This window comes from Rosa rugosa, chromosome 1 (genome assembly GCF_958449725.1).
Source record: "Rosa rugosa chromosome 1, drRosRugo1.1, whole genome shotgun sequence".
Classification (NCBI taxonomy): Eukaryota; Viridiplantae; Streptophyta; class Magnoliopsida; order Rosales; family Rosaceae; genus Rosa; species Rosa rugosa.
The window spans coordinates 50,892,347-50,909,079 of record NC_084820.1 but is presented as its reverse complement, the minus strand read 5'-3'; the positions used below and the strand labels follow the sequence as shown (position 1 = coordinate 50,909,079).

The 16,733-nt window shown below is 37.7% G+C and overlaps 1 protein-coding gene and 1 pseudogene across 3 annotated transcripts; both read left to right on the top strand.

Moving 5' to 3' along the window:
* The first annotated feature begins 696 nt into the window (after positions 1 to 696).
* On the top strand, positions 697 to 8,316 carry LOC133725314 (uncharacterized). Of its 3 annotated transcripts, XM_062152522.1 has the most exons (16): positions 697 to 1,481; positions 1,603 to 1,658; positions 2,138 to 2,196; positions 2,356 to 2,427; positions 2,876 to 2,959; positions 3,381 to 3,488; positions 3,848 to 3,910; positions 4,268 to 4,348; positions 4,454 to 4,519; positions 5,103 to 5,258; positions 6,096 to 6,173; positions 6,351 to 6,389; positions 6,489 to 6,571; positions 6,781 to 6,853; positions 7,450 to 7,657; positions 8,043 to 8,316. In XM_062152522.1, the coding sequence occupies exons 1-15, from the start codon at positions 859 to 861 to the stop codon at positions 7,621 to 7,623; spliced, it is 1,815 nt and encodes a 604-aa protein (XP_062008506.1). In that variant the 5' UTR covers positions 697 to 858; the 3' UTR covers positions 7,624 to 7,657; positions 8,043 to 8,316. The 3 variants fall into 3 exon arrangements, 2 of the variants coding, with proteins under 2 accessions (XP_062008506.1, XP_062008505.1); XM_062152521.1 differs by lacking the exon at positions 8,043 to 8,316 and having other exon boundaries at positions 7,450 to 8,031; XR_009854354.1 differs by lacking the exons at positions 7,450 to 7,657; positions 8,043 to 8,316 and having other exon boundaries at positions 6,096 to 6,150; positions 6,781 to 6,859.
* Positions 8,317 to 12,489: 4,173 nt separating this feature from the next.
* The window catches only part of LOC133730071 (uncharacterized), a 10,793-nt pseudogene continuing 6,549 nt past the window's right edge, over positions 12,490 to 16,733 (top strand).

Genomic DNA, 16,733 nt, shown 5'->3' with positions numbered 1-16,733 from the left:
CACTCCATTTTTATTCGAAAGATAAAAAAGGCTTCCATATCTAGCTAAGGCCCAACTTGAACTACAACCAGCTTGGATCACTTACTCGGTCTAATCAAGGATACTGCTGCCTCACGCTGCACTTTAGATATTTGTGGTGTCGGAGCACTCTCAGCCACCACCATCAGCGGAAGGGCCGCCACCGCCTTCTCCAATCCCTGCTTGGATTTCCTGCAAATTAGTTGCGGAGAAGCCTAGAAATTACGCCAGCGAAGACCGCACCGACGTTATCATCCCTAGTCCAAGTTACCCTTCTGGTGCGCTAGGGTTGGAAACCCTAGCCTCTGAGTTCCCTCTACTCTAGGTCGAGTTCAGCTCGGTTCGCGGCTTCGCGCCTGCTTTTAGTTCCTTACCATATCTTAATGCAAATAGAACCGCACAGCCTCCTTGGCCACTTGTTTAACTAGAAATTGGGCGCAACCCTTTGCTCCATGAACAACGTACCATAAGCACGTAATAATCCCTATGCACCGGTAGTGTAAGTGATGCAACACTAAATATGCGATCTCAATTCTTGATCATTGTGGTCAACATTTTTCTAAATAACTACAAGTGCATTTAATATTATCCAGTCTAACAGTCGTCTATTCACGTTGGTATTCTCTCAAGTCTATTCCTTTAAAATATTAATAAGAAAGAATCCAAAAGAAAGTGAAAGGAATTGAAACCCAGGTTTTCAGGTGACCCCTGTCCAAACAAGTCCCGTCCTTTGAACTTGGCGCGGGTTCTTATACATATTTTAACCAAAATTCCAAATTCCCCCAAAACCCTCTAAAACCCTACAAACAAATTGTCCCCCTTCAACTTTGAGCTCTGTTGATGCAAGTATCAGACATGAGAGCTCTCAGAGCGATTTACACCCAGCATCGCCTTCTCAAACCCACCACCCACAAATCCCGCCCAAACCCATCTCTCATTTCCTTCCAATCCCTCCAAAACCCCACCTTTTCCCGCCATTTCCACTCCACCGGCGACGAAGAGCCCCGTCCCGTGTGGTCCGTCTTCGCTCGCTCCCCGGCGACGCCGAAAGCCTCAATAACAAGTGATGGGGGAGAATCAGGCAGTGAAAATGAAATGGGTCCGTCGAGTTTGGTCAATGGGGTCAGTGAGATTGAGAAGGGTAAGGCTGATAGGAGCGTTGGGAAGGTGAAATCAGGAACTGGGTCGGTTAGTGGTACGTCGAAAAGTGGCAAAGGGAAGGTGAAGACTAGTTGGGTTTGCTCGGATTGTGGGGAGGCACATGGGCAGTGGATGGGCCGGTGCCGGAGTTGCGGCCAGTACAACACATTGAAGCAGTTTTCGGAGAGAAATGATAACGGTAAGGCAAGTGGGATTGGGGTTTCGGAGAAGGTGAGGTCTTGGTTGCCGAGAGGGGAGGATCAGCCTGTGCCGTTGAGTGATGTGAACAGGGGGATTAGTTGGAAAGATCGGCGGATTCCATTGTAAGTTTTGTATCACAGTTTAATATTAGACTCTGTTAGTTTTTGAAAGAATGTTTGGTTCCTATTTGAGTTGGGAAAATGATTTTGATAATTCTGTAAATGTTTTTGTGGTTGATATTAGGCATGGAACCTTTGGAAAAGAAGTTGCGACGGTGCTTGGTGGTGGTATTGTACCAGGTGTGATCAAATTATGTCTCTTTTTGTTTACTAATAACTGTTGAAAGTTAATTTTTTTTGTCCCACAATTCTTCTTGACTATGATGAATATTTTAGCCTTGGCACTTGAGTAAGTTTAAGCTTATACTCTGTACATGTTGCCTTCACACATACCTAATCTTTAATGTTTTAATGCATTCATGTTTTCCGCTGAAAGGTAAAACAGAGAATAGTTAAACTTATACTTTTTAATGATTTGGTTATCAAAACTGATAAATGGTGATTTGTTGTGTATAAAATTACAATTAATGCACCATTCCTCTGCTCCAGCTATTAAGCTGGAGTATATGAATCATTGAGTCTTCATGTCCTGTAATTTGGCTTATGTATTTAGTTGCTTCTTATAAAAGCTTTTGGTATATAGTTTATCTTCTTTTTGTTCCCAGTGATCTAAGGGGATAGTTCAACTTCTAAATGTGCGCTTTTTCTGAATTTTGAAGGTTCATTGGTTTTAATTGGCGGTGATCCTGGTGTTGGCAAGAGTACACTTGTATTGCAGGTACTGCAATTTGAGCAAATGTAGCTTTCTCTTTGCATCTTATTCAGAACTTAATTATATGTCTGTTATATCTTTGATTTTCAAAATGTTGGTCCCCATATTGACTATTACTCTTTTGGGTTTTTTTGTCCTCGTCAAATGATACTATTAAATTGCCAGATTGCTGCACTTATAGCTGAAGGAGATGAGCCTGGTAAAGCATCCCGTGTTTTATATGTCTCCGGTGAAGAGGTTAGCGTGTTACTAAGCCTGGCATTTGTATATAGTCATTCTGTTCTAAAGGTTCACTGATGCAGTGTAGTGGCTCTCCAGCTATCTATTTCTTGTATGCAATAGCGTTTTCTATGTTTGCTGATCAGCTGGATCATAGATTGTGTTTAGAGGATTCTCTTACATATTTTTAATGTTATTATATCTATTACTTATTGCTTACCGCTTATCTGAAATAAGGTAACTGGATAATAATTTTATTTCAATAAAAAAATTTAAGTGGTAAATGCATTTAGATTGAAAATGTGGCTGAAAGCCTGAAAGAATTTGGTTGTGGAGCTGAAGTAATATGAATTTGGTGGTCAACAAGCCTAAAGCATCTCTGGTTTCACCATGCTATGGTATGTCTTTAAAAAAACATAAAAAAAAAAAGATTTTTAGTTTAATTCACATTGTTGTCTGCTAGCAGAGTATTGAGCAAATTGGGAGCAGAGCTGACCGTATGGGGATTGAAACAGAGGATCTTTTCTTGTACTCAAGTACTGATATTGAGGTGCGTAGTTCTTGATTCATGCTGACTGAATTTTGTCTTGGCTTTTCACAATACTCTTATTCCATTTTAGGTAAATATTGGCAGGTTATCTTGACTCAATTTTATTTGACACACCATCCTGAATTCCTTGGGTTATTCTGAAAGTTTTGTTTATTACTACCGATTAGATCTTAACCAGTCTCATGCACACTTGATCCAAATTCCGCATTTCTGTGCAATGGCAAAAGACTAGTGGAGTGGTGCTACACCTACCAGTTTTCATGACTTTATTACAGTAATTCTATTATATGTATTTCAAACATAAGCGCACATCCACATTCCATGCTTATCGTATCATCACTGAGCAGCAACGCATGTTACTTGTCCTAATCTGGAATATTTTGAATAAAGCTGAACGATTGATTTTCTTGCTTTTCCTCAGGATATAATCGAGAAAAGTCAGTCTATAGCTCCTCGGGCTCTAATTGTCGATTCCATTCAAACAGTTTATTTAAAAGGAGTGGCTGGAAGTCCTGGAGGCATTGTTCAGGTTAGAGTTTTTACTTGTAACATAGCAAGCATATATCAAATTCTAGATGGCTGACCTTCATTGGCTGCTTTGGCTATGACACCTTTCAGGATAATCAAAATTGTGTATTTTGAAACTTGTTTGAATCAATTTATACTTGAAAACTTGTTTCCTCTTGACAATGTTTGCATTGCATCTGAACGCCCTCAGTTTTGACTATTTGGTACTTGACTGTGAGACAACCTTTATGTAGTTGTCTAATTTTCAAACTCTAAACCAACTAGGTTGAGATTATCAAAAACACTAAGCTCACTTTATAATACCATATGACGGCTTCAGGACTGAAAGTGCTGAGCTCTGGCAATTCTATTCTGTGGCAGGTGAAGGAATGCACGTCAGGCTTGCTGCATTTTGCGAAGAGGACTAACATCCCTGTTTTTTTGGTGAGCTAACACTATCCAAAGTCTGATTATTCACGTATTTGCTTTCATTATAACACAAATGCTTCTTTGTTAACAAAAATAAAAAAATGCACCTTTTCATTCTTTCATATGCTAGGTAAAGGCAGATTTCATACATCAGATTAGGTCAATAAAAACTGATTCTTTTACTGTTTTAAGGAAAAAAGGTGCATGAAAATACCAGGGACTTCCATCTTCTAAGTTCTATGAGTGTCTGTAAAAGATTACAGATTCCTTTTTAATCCCTTCTCTATATTTATTGTAGTTTTTGGAATATTGTCACTGGGTAGTAACTAATTCAGTCTTTTGTCCTTGCTCTTTTCCGTTTGTATATCTCAGATTGGGCATGTAAACAAATCTGGAGAGATTGCTGGACCTCGTGTTTTGGAGCATATTGTTGATTCTGTGCTATATATGGAAGTTGGTACCTTGTTACATTGACTTTACTCGACTGTTGGTAACCTTTTGAGTCACTTATCCATTGTGATTTGTGAATCTTTAGATCACTGATATATCATTACTCAGGGGGAGAAGCACTCATCCTATCGTTTACTTCGATCTGTGAAGAATCGTTTTGGATCCACTGATGAGGTATAATGGTAGCGCAGCTGTATCTTTCTTTATCCGTTAGTATATTTCCTGTGTATCTCTTTTTTGCCAATTTTTGAGTTATTACTATTTTTTCGTTCTGGTTTTATTAACATTTTGTTTTCTAGGACTTTTTTTTTTAAACAAAAAAAAATGTTTTCTGTTCCTTGGATGCTTTTTTGAACTGTCTAGTACCCCTTTCTTATTTTTTTTTAAATTTGTTTGAAATGGTGAAATTTCATTCTAGATATCGTCAGTTGCACAATAGACTAGTAGTATGATTTTGTATTTTTGTTACTCTATCATCTTTCCTGCTCAGGTCAAACCATCAAATATATAGGTTATGGGGTGAGGAGTCGGTGCAATTCTTAACTATTTAAACAAACAAACTATTGCTGTTCAGGTCGTTCTACCTTGGTACTAGCAATTGTATTAGTTATGCATCCCAGACAACTTAAAATGGGGTTAAAGTTGACGTGTATTGTCTTGTCATCTTTTGAAGTCAAATTTCAGTTGGATAACTTCTCCAGAGTAATCACCTCTTAGTTTGTAACTGATAGGACTGTTTTTGATCCCTTGGTCTCAGCTTGGAGTATTTGAAATGTCACAATCAGGATTACAAGCTGTCTCAAATCCCGGTGGGATGTTTCTAGGAGAACAGTTCTCAGATTCAGAGTATTTGGCTGGTATAGCAGTTGCTGTAACAATGGATGGATCCCGAAGTTTCCTCATTGAGATTCAGGTCTCTTCTCCACTGCCTTTACACGTTGTATTTCTGTTTGGGTCAATTTACACATTTTAATTCAGCAGGTTGTCCACTGGATTAGATAAGTTAAATTTTTGTGCTAGAGTTGTTTCCTTGAGTTACATATGATTTTGTTCCTTGAGGAATAGACAGGGTATATTACATCTCTTATTCTTGTTAACTTAGAGCATCTAACCGAAAACCAACTAGCAATTGATGGAAAGGCACAATATTTTATATACCGGAGATGCAAGGCTTGAATCCGCAATAACTCATTTTATATTTCTTAACATGCGCCTCATGTGTGGTCAGAGGAAATATATGGACCATATTGGGTGATGTGGAGAACATAGACACTTGGATAAATTGTCTTTTCTTTATTCATAATAAACTTAAAGCATCCAACCTATTGTCAATTGGCAATGCCTGGAGTGCCTCAATGTACCTATAGTGAGATGCAAGGCTTAGTGCCCCATTTCTGATTTTATACTGTCAACATTAATCTAGTGCCACTATTGTTTCAAATTTAGCCAACTAGTCTGCTCAGTCGAGACTGTTCCCAAATAATTCTTAGGAGCAGTGAGATGGGTTAGTATTTTACTACACTCTTAAGGCTTAAAAAAGCTCCTTAAGCAGGAAAGATTTTTTCTTGAATCTTGGCAGAGGTTCAGTATTGGGTGTGAACCATTTCTTGGGCTTTCTTTTATAACCTATATATTGAGCACGTAGCAACTAGGACCATATTTCCTCTTCATTTTTGTGGTTCATAATTGCCTTTTCAAATAAATCGTTTTTTGTTTTCTGACATTTTTTTTTTGTCCAATTTTTATGTAGGCATTGTGTGTATCAGGTCAAGCAGGATTACAGCAAGTTAATGGAATTCAAGCTGGTAGAGCTTCCATGATTATTTCAGTGAGTAAATATTAGATTTGTATGTGTTGTGGATTTATATGTTTTATGTCACATATAGAGTGACCTTATGTGTTGCTCTGTTGAACAACATGTGAATCATTTCCATCATACTTCATGCATTTAAACTTAGAGCCATTTGATTAAAGGCCAGTTTCACTTTAATGTCTCATATTTTAGGTACTTGCAAAGCAAGCTGGTCTAAAGCTCCAAGAGAATGTAAGTTGAAGCTTAAAATCATGTTTGCCTTTTATTTATTGTCGATTAGTTTTCTGTTCAATTTTTTTTTCTTTAACCAAAATGTTTCTATCATATTAGGCCATCTACTTAAATGTTGTTAGTGGGGTGACACTGAAAGAAACTGCTGGTGATCTTGCAATAGCCGCAGCAATTTGCAGCAGGCATGTATTATTACTCCAACTAATTATGGCATTAGCATTTACTAAATTAAGTTCTTTTTTCGGATTGGTGTTTTATCATGTGTTCAAATCAGAACCAGACAAGGGGACTCCAATTTTGTTAAACACCACCTAGAACAAATTATTTCAAGCATTTGTTTACAAATACACATATTTTAAACGCACGAGTTGCTTGTCCTTGTTTTCTTCAGTTTCTTGGAGTTCCCTATTCCCAATAGCACTGCATTCATCGGTGAAATTGGACTATGTGGTGAACTTCGCCCGGTAAGCTTATTATATCAGTCTTGTTTCAGCATTTTAATCGTATGTCAGCATTGTTCATATATTTTCTGAAAGCAAGTCTGTAACTGCATTTAAGATTCCTTCCATGAACAATAGCATTTACCAATGGATTCTGAATAGTGAAAAATATTTTTCAGCTTAGTTATGAGATGCTGGATCCAATATTTAAATTATTGGATTTGAATATTAATGGCACTTATGATCACTGATTACTGAAAGGAACGGCTTAGTACAATGTCTCACTCTCAGGTGGATCAGAGTTTTAGAACCTGCCCAATCATTTAAAATTAGATCTTTTAACTTTGGCTCAGTAGTGGATGGAACTTGTATCATTCTCACTTTATTTTAATAAAACAATGGTCCTTATAAATTAGTGGAGCCAAATGAAGTTATATTTCATGTATTACACGTCTGAATAACATTGAATGTCACTTATAAATGTCCCTTATCGTTCTGTTGCATTTGAATACACTTATAAACTGACAATTTTTAGTGTTTCTTAGACAGCGATAAACATAGAAACCTTTTTCCTATTCTATCAGGAATAGATTTTGACTATTATTACCATGTTATATTAGGTTTCTGCAATGGATAAAAGGATAAATACAGTGGCAAAACTGGGTTACAAGACGTGCATTGTGCCAAAGTCAGCCGAAAAATCTCTAAGAGGAACTCCAGGTTTTGAGGATATGAAAATCATAGGCTGCAAGAATCTGAAAGAGGTCATCAACAATGTGTTCAGATCAAACTGATGTGGAGCACATGATTCGACTTTGTGCATAAATTGTAGGTAGTTTTGTGTCTCCATTGTTTTGTTATCGGAAATGGTGTAAAAATGCAAGTCGAATGTACTTATTAGAGTCGATCATGGCAATTGGTGAGTACCTGCCTCAATTTTGGCTGCATCTCACAGAAATGTGTTTACACATTGCTGTGAACAAACTAATGTAACAACTTCAAAACAAAACTATATTGGTAGTTTCTATTAGGGAAAAATTTTAAGAACGATACATAGGTATTGGCCACTCCAAATTAAGGTTTTTATACTTTTGAAAACCTCACAATGGTACCTAGAATTGAAAACCTGACGCAATTTAGGTACATGCCATTAAAAATTCTGTTACTCTAGCATATGTTCAAGGGTAAATTTGTCTCTCCATTGCACTAACAGGGAGTCGCCTGCAAGCAAGAAGACCAAAAATACTATTTGAAGCCAACGACGGAAGGGAGCCCTTCCGCCATCAGCCCCACTGTTGCCAGAGAGAAGGTAAAATCCACCATCTCCGGACTCCGGCCAAGATTCCAGCACCACCTTTAGAAAACCCTAGCAGCCTGCTTGCTTCTCTCTCTAAAGTGAAGAGAGTATTCCATTGAGAAAATTTAGCTATGGATAGAGTTGTGTAACGCTAGAGTACAACTTAAGATTAGGTATTTAACTTTATCGATTTTTTATATGTAGCAATAAAATCTACTTGTTCTAATGAGATGATTTTAGATTGTACAAAAAAATTTAATTTATTTATATTAGTCTGCAATCACATGCTCTGCATGTGTACGAAAAATTTTCATTTAAAAAAAAAAACAAAAAGGTGGGTAGTTGTTGCAGAAGAAATAGATTCACTGGTAGTTATTGCAGAGGAAAAATAGTGGGAGCCGTGAATCATTTCTTTTTAATTTTCTTAATAAAAAACTATTTTATAATTGTCCTATTTATCCTCGTGATTAAATTTATTCTCAAAGTTTTTTAATCTTTCAGGGTTAAATCTGTCAAAATTTTCAGTTTTGGCTAACAAAGCATCTTCTCTTAATAATAGTATAGATTCAGAATTATGAGACCTAGCAGTACTCTGCTAGGGTTGAGCGGCCGCCGCCCTTGGGCGAGGTTTTGCAGCACCTTCCCCCTTGTTCAATGGGGATCTATTCCTTCACCTTTTGTGGTGTCGGCTCCTTGGAGTGGGGACTCTGATAGGAGCATTTTTATGCAACGTTTTAATAATTATTTCCTCATATTTTACTTAGTTATTTCCTTTACTTAATCATTTTTAATTTAGTTTCTATTTTCTAGGTACATCGAATAAATGGAGAAGAAATGAGCTTAAAGGCAGAAGGGATGCAGAAATGAAGAAATGGAGTATTCCTGGTCCAACTAGGAATCCCAGTCAATGCAGGAATCCTGATGAGGCTAGGAAACCTGAAGGCATTAGGAGACCACATGGCTTGAAGATAACGTGGGAGATATTATGGGAGATTAAATCTGATTTTTGCCATGGGAAATCATGAAGATAACGTGAAAAATCAAGGAGAATATCAAGAGAGAGTTTCAAGGGATTGTGCAACAAGAAAAGACTCAAAACAAGTCCAGATTCGTTCCTTAATTCCCTCAAGATATGTTGGTTGAAATTAGAGAATAAAATCTGCAATTTTAATGTGAAAATCAAGAGAAAATCAAGGGGAGGATGTTAAGGATAAAGCCATGGAAAGATTTAAGGGAGAAAAGGTCCAAAATGAGTCTGGATACATTGTCTAGGTTCATGCCTAGATATTTGGCCGAAAATTGTGAATAAAATCAGATTAAATCATGGGATTGATAAAATCTTGGGAAAATCAGCAACAATATATTAGGGATTGATTTTGGAGCTTCTTGATTGGTTGGATGACATAGCAGAGCTGACGTGGCATTATCTGATTGGTTAATGCTGTGTGGATCAATCTTGAAGACTTGGAGACTAAGTTGCCATCCTCCTATAAATAGGAGCATTCTCTACACAATTCTACACACCAACAACAAACCACAACAGACACCAACACAACAACACCTCTCTCCCTCAGAAAATAAACATTAGAAAAATTCTCTCCATTCTCTAGTCGTCAGAAGCTCTGCGTCTCAACCAAGGAGGAGGAAAAGTCATGCAATACATCAAGATCCTAGTCACCATCCATCCTTGTGTCGTCCCTAGAAGATTGCTTGCTTTCAAGGATCTTCAAGTTCTTCGTCTCAAGGCTTGTCATCCATATTTCACGGTGTATTTCATACTTTCTTTTGTTTTCCTTTGTTTGATTCGTAGAGTTATGAATTCTAGTTAACATGACATTAAGGGAAAAGTTTAAAGCCCGTTTATATGTTTTGAAATAAATTTGTGATTTCTTTATGTTGATTTATATGTTGCTTATGTGAGATTGCTTGATTGATTTTGGATTATAGAAAACTTTTGCATGTTTATGTTCTTTGGTGGCCAACTTAGGATATATGCATGTAATTAGAGCTAGATTTAAGTAGTGAAGACTTTAGACAAAAGTCGAAATCAATTAAGGAGGATTGCAAATAGATGAACTTTTTCATACTAGGTTGTGCACTTTGGTTGACATCCTTTCTTTGTTCTTCATGCATTGAATGTGTTATTGAGTAGCTAGCTTTCTAGACTATGATTGCATGTTCAATAGGTTTAATTTAGGTGCTTTCACTTAGATTAATATTGAAGGAAAGTAAAATATGGGAAATCGTTTGCTTTCTAACGTTTCACATGGTCAACTTCTTTCTCATGACATAGAAAATCAACTATAGGAATTGTAATTGGATTTCATTCATATGGATATGGTTTTGATATTTATTCCTTGTGTTCCACCCTTGTATATATGTTTTTACTTTTTCTTTATTTTATTTATTTAATTTTTGATTTAATAATCCTAAACCCCCTTATTTGTATTTACTTGTATATATTTCTTTTCTTCATTTTATTTTTGTAAATAATACTTTTTACTTTTACTAATTAATTAATTGTTTTTGCAATTACAGGTGTACCCTCAATCCCTGGTTAGAACGATCCCTATTTACCATATACTAACGATGACATTTTGCAGGGTTAAATTGGGCGCTTGCTTTTAGCGACATCAGACTCTCTTCTCCCCTCATTCTCGTTTTATCCAATGACGCTCCCGTGCGTTGAGGTGGAGGTAGCGTGCGCATCGCCGACTCGATCGGTGTTGAGGATGATAGCCTATCTATCATCGCAGATGGCGGCTCAAGGCGGTGGTTCATCGAGGCCTCAGCGGGCGCGTCTCAAACTTAGTGCGGTGGGTCGGGTTGGTTTGTGCTTGGATGTTCAGGGCATGCCCAGACCGGATCGATCAGGCGGCGTTGTCACCGAATCGGTACATGGTGAGGCTGATCCCGTTAGGCATGATAGGTTGGAACGATGGTTGTGTCTTCTTCGACGAGGGTTGGAGGGGTTGCATTTGGGCCGACTCTGGTAGAATTTGCAGATCGAATCGACGTTGAAGAGCTTCCCAGGTCTGTTGCGCAGCTGCCTTCTCCGGAATGCTCTCTTCCATCAAGCTTTGGTGGAGCCCCTAGTGGTTTCAGGCGGGGATAACGGCGCGGAGGCTAAGATCAGTGGTGTTTGGGTGCGGAGGAGTTCGGGTGCCCAGAGAGGAGCTGATGCTAGGGTGCCCAAATCAGATTCAAATGGGCTTGGGCTTTTGTCAAGGCTGCTTTGGCAGACTTGTCTTTGGTCTTAGGCCGGATTTGGATCCGTATTTGGGATCCTGGTCGCTCACAAATCCGGATCTTGGATCCAAGACAACTGCTCATATTGATTTGGTATTGATTCTGGTTCTTAGGAGTTCGTTTGCTAATTTTCGAGTTTCTGACACCCTCGGTTACTTTTGAACTCCTGGTGGGCGAATCACCTCTCCTAGGTGATCATATCATCGGTTACGATTACTATTACATTTACACTGCTCTTGTGACATATGCAGTGTAGTGGTGTCGTTCGACACTTCGACATCAAGTCACATCCTGGTTACCTTTCATTCTAGATGCGTCTGTGCATCTTATTATCTTTTATTGTTTTTTCTTTATTATAGATGCTTTTGTGCATCTCGTTATGCTTTATTGTTTTCTTTCGATGCTTTTGCATCGCTCCATGTAACCCTCTGTTATCACTTAATATAGTTTGTCGTCTTTCCTTTAAAAAAAAAAAATAATAGTATAGATTCATCTATTTCAAAATTTTTATCAAATGAAAGTTTATCTATCTATACTATTATTAAGAGAAGAGAGCTTGCTCTCCAAAACTGAAATTTTTTACCAATTTAACCTTTATATACTAAAAAACTATGAAATATAATTAATTAATAAGGATAATATGGTAAATTGTAAAATATAAAAAAAATATAAAAAAAAACAGAAAATGTGGTAGTTATACAGGAAGTTTTTCGACTACCTTTAACTTCTCTCCACACACATAGTGGGTGAGTCCTGCTAGTATAGATGATGATCTGTAATTTGGTTCAAAGTGGAGGCCTTACTTCAGTTAAAAAATATAATAGATAATAGATAATAGTATAGATAATTTTACCAAAATATCCCTCAAGTATTTTAAAAAATGTTTGAATTAAAATATTTGAGAAGGACAAAAAAAGCTAATAAAAAATAAATTTAACAAAAAGAAAAATAAAAAAAGTAGAACAGTTTTCTCCGCATTTTGTGATTCATATCCATGGGTTGTGTTTGGCGGGTAGTAAATAGAAACCTAAGTAATTAATTTGAGGTGACCGCCCTGACCAAACAAGTCCAGTCCCTTGAACTTGGCGCGGGTTCTTATAAAGTCCCAGTCCTTTGAGCTCTGTTCATGCAAGTACCAGACATGAAAGGCTTCAGAGCGATTTGCACCCTGAAACGCCTTCTCAAACCCACCACCCTCCCAAACCCATCTCTCATTCCCTTCCAATCCCTCCAAAACCCCACCTTTTCCCGCCATTTCCCCTCCACCGGCCATCTCCGCCACACCGAAGAACCCAACTCCGGCGAAAACAAAATGGGTCCGTCAAGTTTGGTCAATGTGATCAGTGAGATCGAGAAGGGTACGGCTGACAGGAGCGTTGGGAAGGTGAGATCAGGAACTGGGTCGGTTAGTGGGATTCGGGTCTCGGAGAAGGTGAGGTCTTGGTTGCCAAGTGGGAAGGTTAAGCCTGTGCGGTTGAATGATGTGAACTGGGGGATTAGTTGGAAAGATCGGCGGATTCCATTGTAAGTTTTGTGTCACAGTTTAATATTAGACACTGTTAGTTTTTGAAAGAATGTTTGGTTCCTATTTGAGTTAGGAAAATGATTTTGATAGTTCTGTAAATGTTTTTGTGGTTGATGTATAGGCATGGAACCTTTGGAAATGAAGTTGCGACAGTGCTTGGTGGTGGTATTGTACCAGGTTTGATCAAATTTCTCGATCTCTTTTTGTTCACCAATAACTGTTGGAAGTTAGACTTTTGTCTTACAGTTCTACTTAACTATGATGAACATTTTAGCCTTGGCTTATGGAGTATATGAATCATTCAGTCCTTGTGTCCTGTGTTTTGGCTTATGTATTTAGTTGCTTCTTTTAAAAGCTTTTGCTATATAGTTTATGTTCCTTTTGTTCCCAGTGATTTAAGTGGTTGTAAGTTTTTTTTTTTTTTTCTTTCTGGTTTTTGAAGGTTGATTGGTTTTAGTTGGTGGTGATCCTGGTGCTGGCAAGAGTACACTTGTATTCCAGGTACTGCAATTTGAGCATATGGAGCTCTTCTTTTGCAGCTTATTCAGAACCTAATTATATGTCTGTTATATCTTTGATTTTCAAAATCTTAGTCCCCATATTGACTATTACTCTTTTGTTTCTTTTTTCCCATGTCAAATTATACTATTAAATTGCCAGATTGCTGCACTTATAGCTGAAAGACATGAGCTGGGTAAAGCATCCCGTGTTTTAAATGTCTCCGGTGAAGAGGTTAGCATTTTCCTAAGCCAGGAATTTTTATATAGTCATTCTGTTCTAAAGGTTCACTGATGCAGTGTAGTGGCTCTCCAGCTATCTATTTCTTGTATGCAATAGCGTTTTCTATGTTTGCTGATCAGCTGGATCATAGATTGTGTTTAGAGGATTCTCTTACATATTTTTAATGCTATTATGTTATTTACTGTTTAACGCTTATCTGAGATAAGGTAACTGAATAATAATTTTATTTCAATGAAAAAAAATAATTGGTAAATCCATTTAGATTGAAAATGTGGCTGAAAGCCTGAAAGACTTTGGTTGTGGAGCTGAAGTAATATGAATTTGGTGGTCAACAAGGTCAACAAGCCTGAAACATCTCTGGTTTCACCATGCCATGCTATGTCTTTAGAAAAACATATAAAGAAAGAAAGAAAAAAAAACAGAGAGGATATGATTTGTAGTTTAATTCATATGGCTGTCTGCTAGCAGAGTATTGAGCAAATTGGGAGCAAAGCTGACCGTATGGGGATTAAAACAGAGGATCTTTTCTTGTACTCAAGTGCTGATATTGAGGTGTGTAGTTCTCGATTCATGCTGACTTAGCCTTTCACAATACTCTTATTCAATTTGAGGTAAATACTGACAGGTCATCACTCAATTTTATTTGACACACTATACTGAATTTCTCGGGTTATTCTGAAAGTGTTTATTTCTAACGATTAGATTTTAATCAGTCTCATGCACACTAGATCCAAATTCCACATTTCTGTGCAATGACAAAAGACTAGTGGAGTGGTTGTCACGCCCCGAATTTTGAATAACAAATTCAAATCCGAAACGTGAATTAAACAACTATGTCAAATAACGTTCTGAATTTTTTTCATAAACAACTACACCACACGCCACTCAATTTCCAAAACTTGAAAACCTCGAGTTAATTATTACAACTCATTCTTACAATTTAAAATTGTAAAGCTCTAATTGAGCATAACAAACCTCACAATAGAAGGAAATAAAGTAAATGCTGCAACCCTTAACCAGCTCGGTCTCCTCCCTGATTATCCTGACCTGCAGGATTATCCGCTACACCGTTTGAATAGTGTACCCGGATTGCAACAACACAAAACCCAGTAAGCTTTCTGAAAGCCCGTATGAGTAAACAAGAATGAAAGGTTGATTTATTAAATCACAATTCTTTGAACTCAAGTAAACAACCAACAATCTCAACAATCGATCACCAAAATCATCAACTCCAAATCACCAAGAATTAATACGGGATCAAAACTCACATCTTTCTTCCCAAAACCCCGAAAGCGTATTTAGACAAATACGGTGACTGACAGACTAGAGCTCTAACTGTATCGTAGCCCATCACCTGGCCTAGGTTATGGCATCCGACATGATTGTCAATATCGTAGTCCATCATCATAGTTTAGAACATCTGATACGCATACTCAACTTAGCCCGTCACCTGGTAAGGGTCGTGGCATCTATTATACTCAACCAATCGTAGCCCGTCATCCACCTAGGATTAGAGCATCCGATTCCCTCATACCGGTCACTACGTCGACCCTAAATCCAAAATCGGACATATAGAATAGCTTTCACACCACATGATCAACATTTCATTATTCAACAATTAAATGCGAGAATAATAGCTTGAATAATAACCAATCCATTCCCAATCATTTCATCACACCAATCACACGTCAACCAATATATATATATATATATATATATATATATATATATATATATATATATATATATATATATATATATATATGTAATCATTCACTCAGGAATGATCACTAATACCAACTATAAACCACACATAGTGAAAACCGAGAAATTCACTTTTATAGTTTAAATACATTATACTTACCTATGGACCGTAGAAGATCAAGCCCATGTATTTTAAAACAAATATTCATTTCCGTAAAAACATTTTCAAACCATTACGATATAAGTAAAGTAATTTTGGTTCGTAATATGAACCATGTGAGGTTTACTTACCTCTAAATTCCCGCTGCGTCTTCTTAACAGCTCAAACAACGATTTCACGAATCGTCCGCCAAATCAAACCGTCGATCACCTAATCAAACATGACCTTAACTTGGCCAATAACTCAAAAACATACTCAAACGACAATCCAACGGTCGGATCGAAATTAAACGATGATCTAACGGTCGGATCCTCACGGATCTCCTTTAGGATCATCCTCCAACAATCATCACGAAGATCCGACGGTCGGATCTTCCTGTATCGTCCTTACTAACATCTCCGCTAATTTATAAGAAAATCCAACGGTCGGATTCTCACGAATCGCCTTGCGAATCATCTTTTTACAATTTATACGACGATCCAACGGTCGGATCTTCGCCCGTGACCACACAAAGTCACTGGAACAGTCATACAATCAATATATCTAAACTACAAGCCCATCGGACGGTCCGATCTTCACAAATCATGAATCGAACGATCGAAATTGATCGAAACGTAAAAATTCATAACTTAATCATACGATATCCAAAAATTGCGTATAATATATCGACAAGATCGTATTGAAATGTAGAATCTAAAAATGTACAGAAACCATATTTTTGACCCCCGGAGGTGGCCGGAAAGGGCCGCCGGAGTTAGTGGCAGAGCCGCCGCCGACCACCACCAATGGTGTCGGGGACGGGCTGCTCTTCCTCGTCTCATCAAGCTTAATAATTTTCCTAACTATCATGTAAGCTGAAAATGACAGGAAGTGGTCGAAATTACCTAAAACAGTCCAGTGGCCGAAATTTTCCAGAAACCGGCGAAGAATTGCAAAAACCGGCGAGGCTTGAATTCGACGTAAAAACTTCAACTATTGTAATACCCGGTTGTTTTCTTTAATCAAAGCAAAAACTTAATTATGGCATTGCTTTACTTTCCATGTTTTAAGGCTTTACCTTTCATGATTTTGTCTGCTTGAGAGTGATTGAATGAACGACCGACACCAGCAAAGGCTCACACTCTCTCTCTCTCTCTCACTCTCTCCCTCTCTGCCGAAACCAGCAACCAAAACAGAGCATTCCTTCTCCAAGCTGGTTCTCGCTCCATAGGACATCAATTGACCCCAG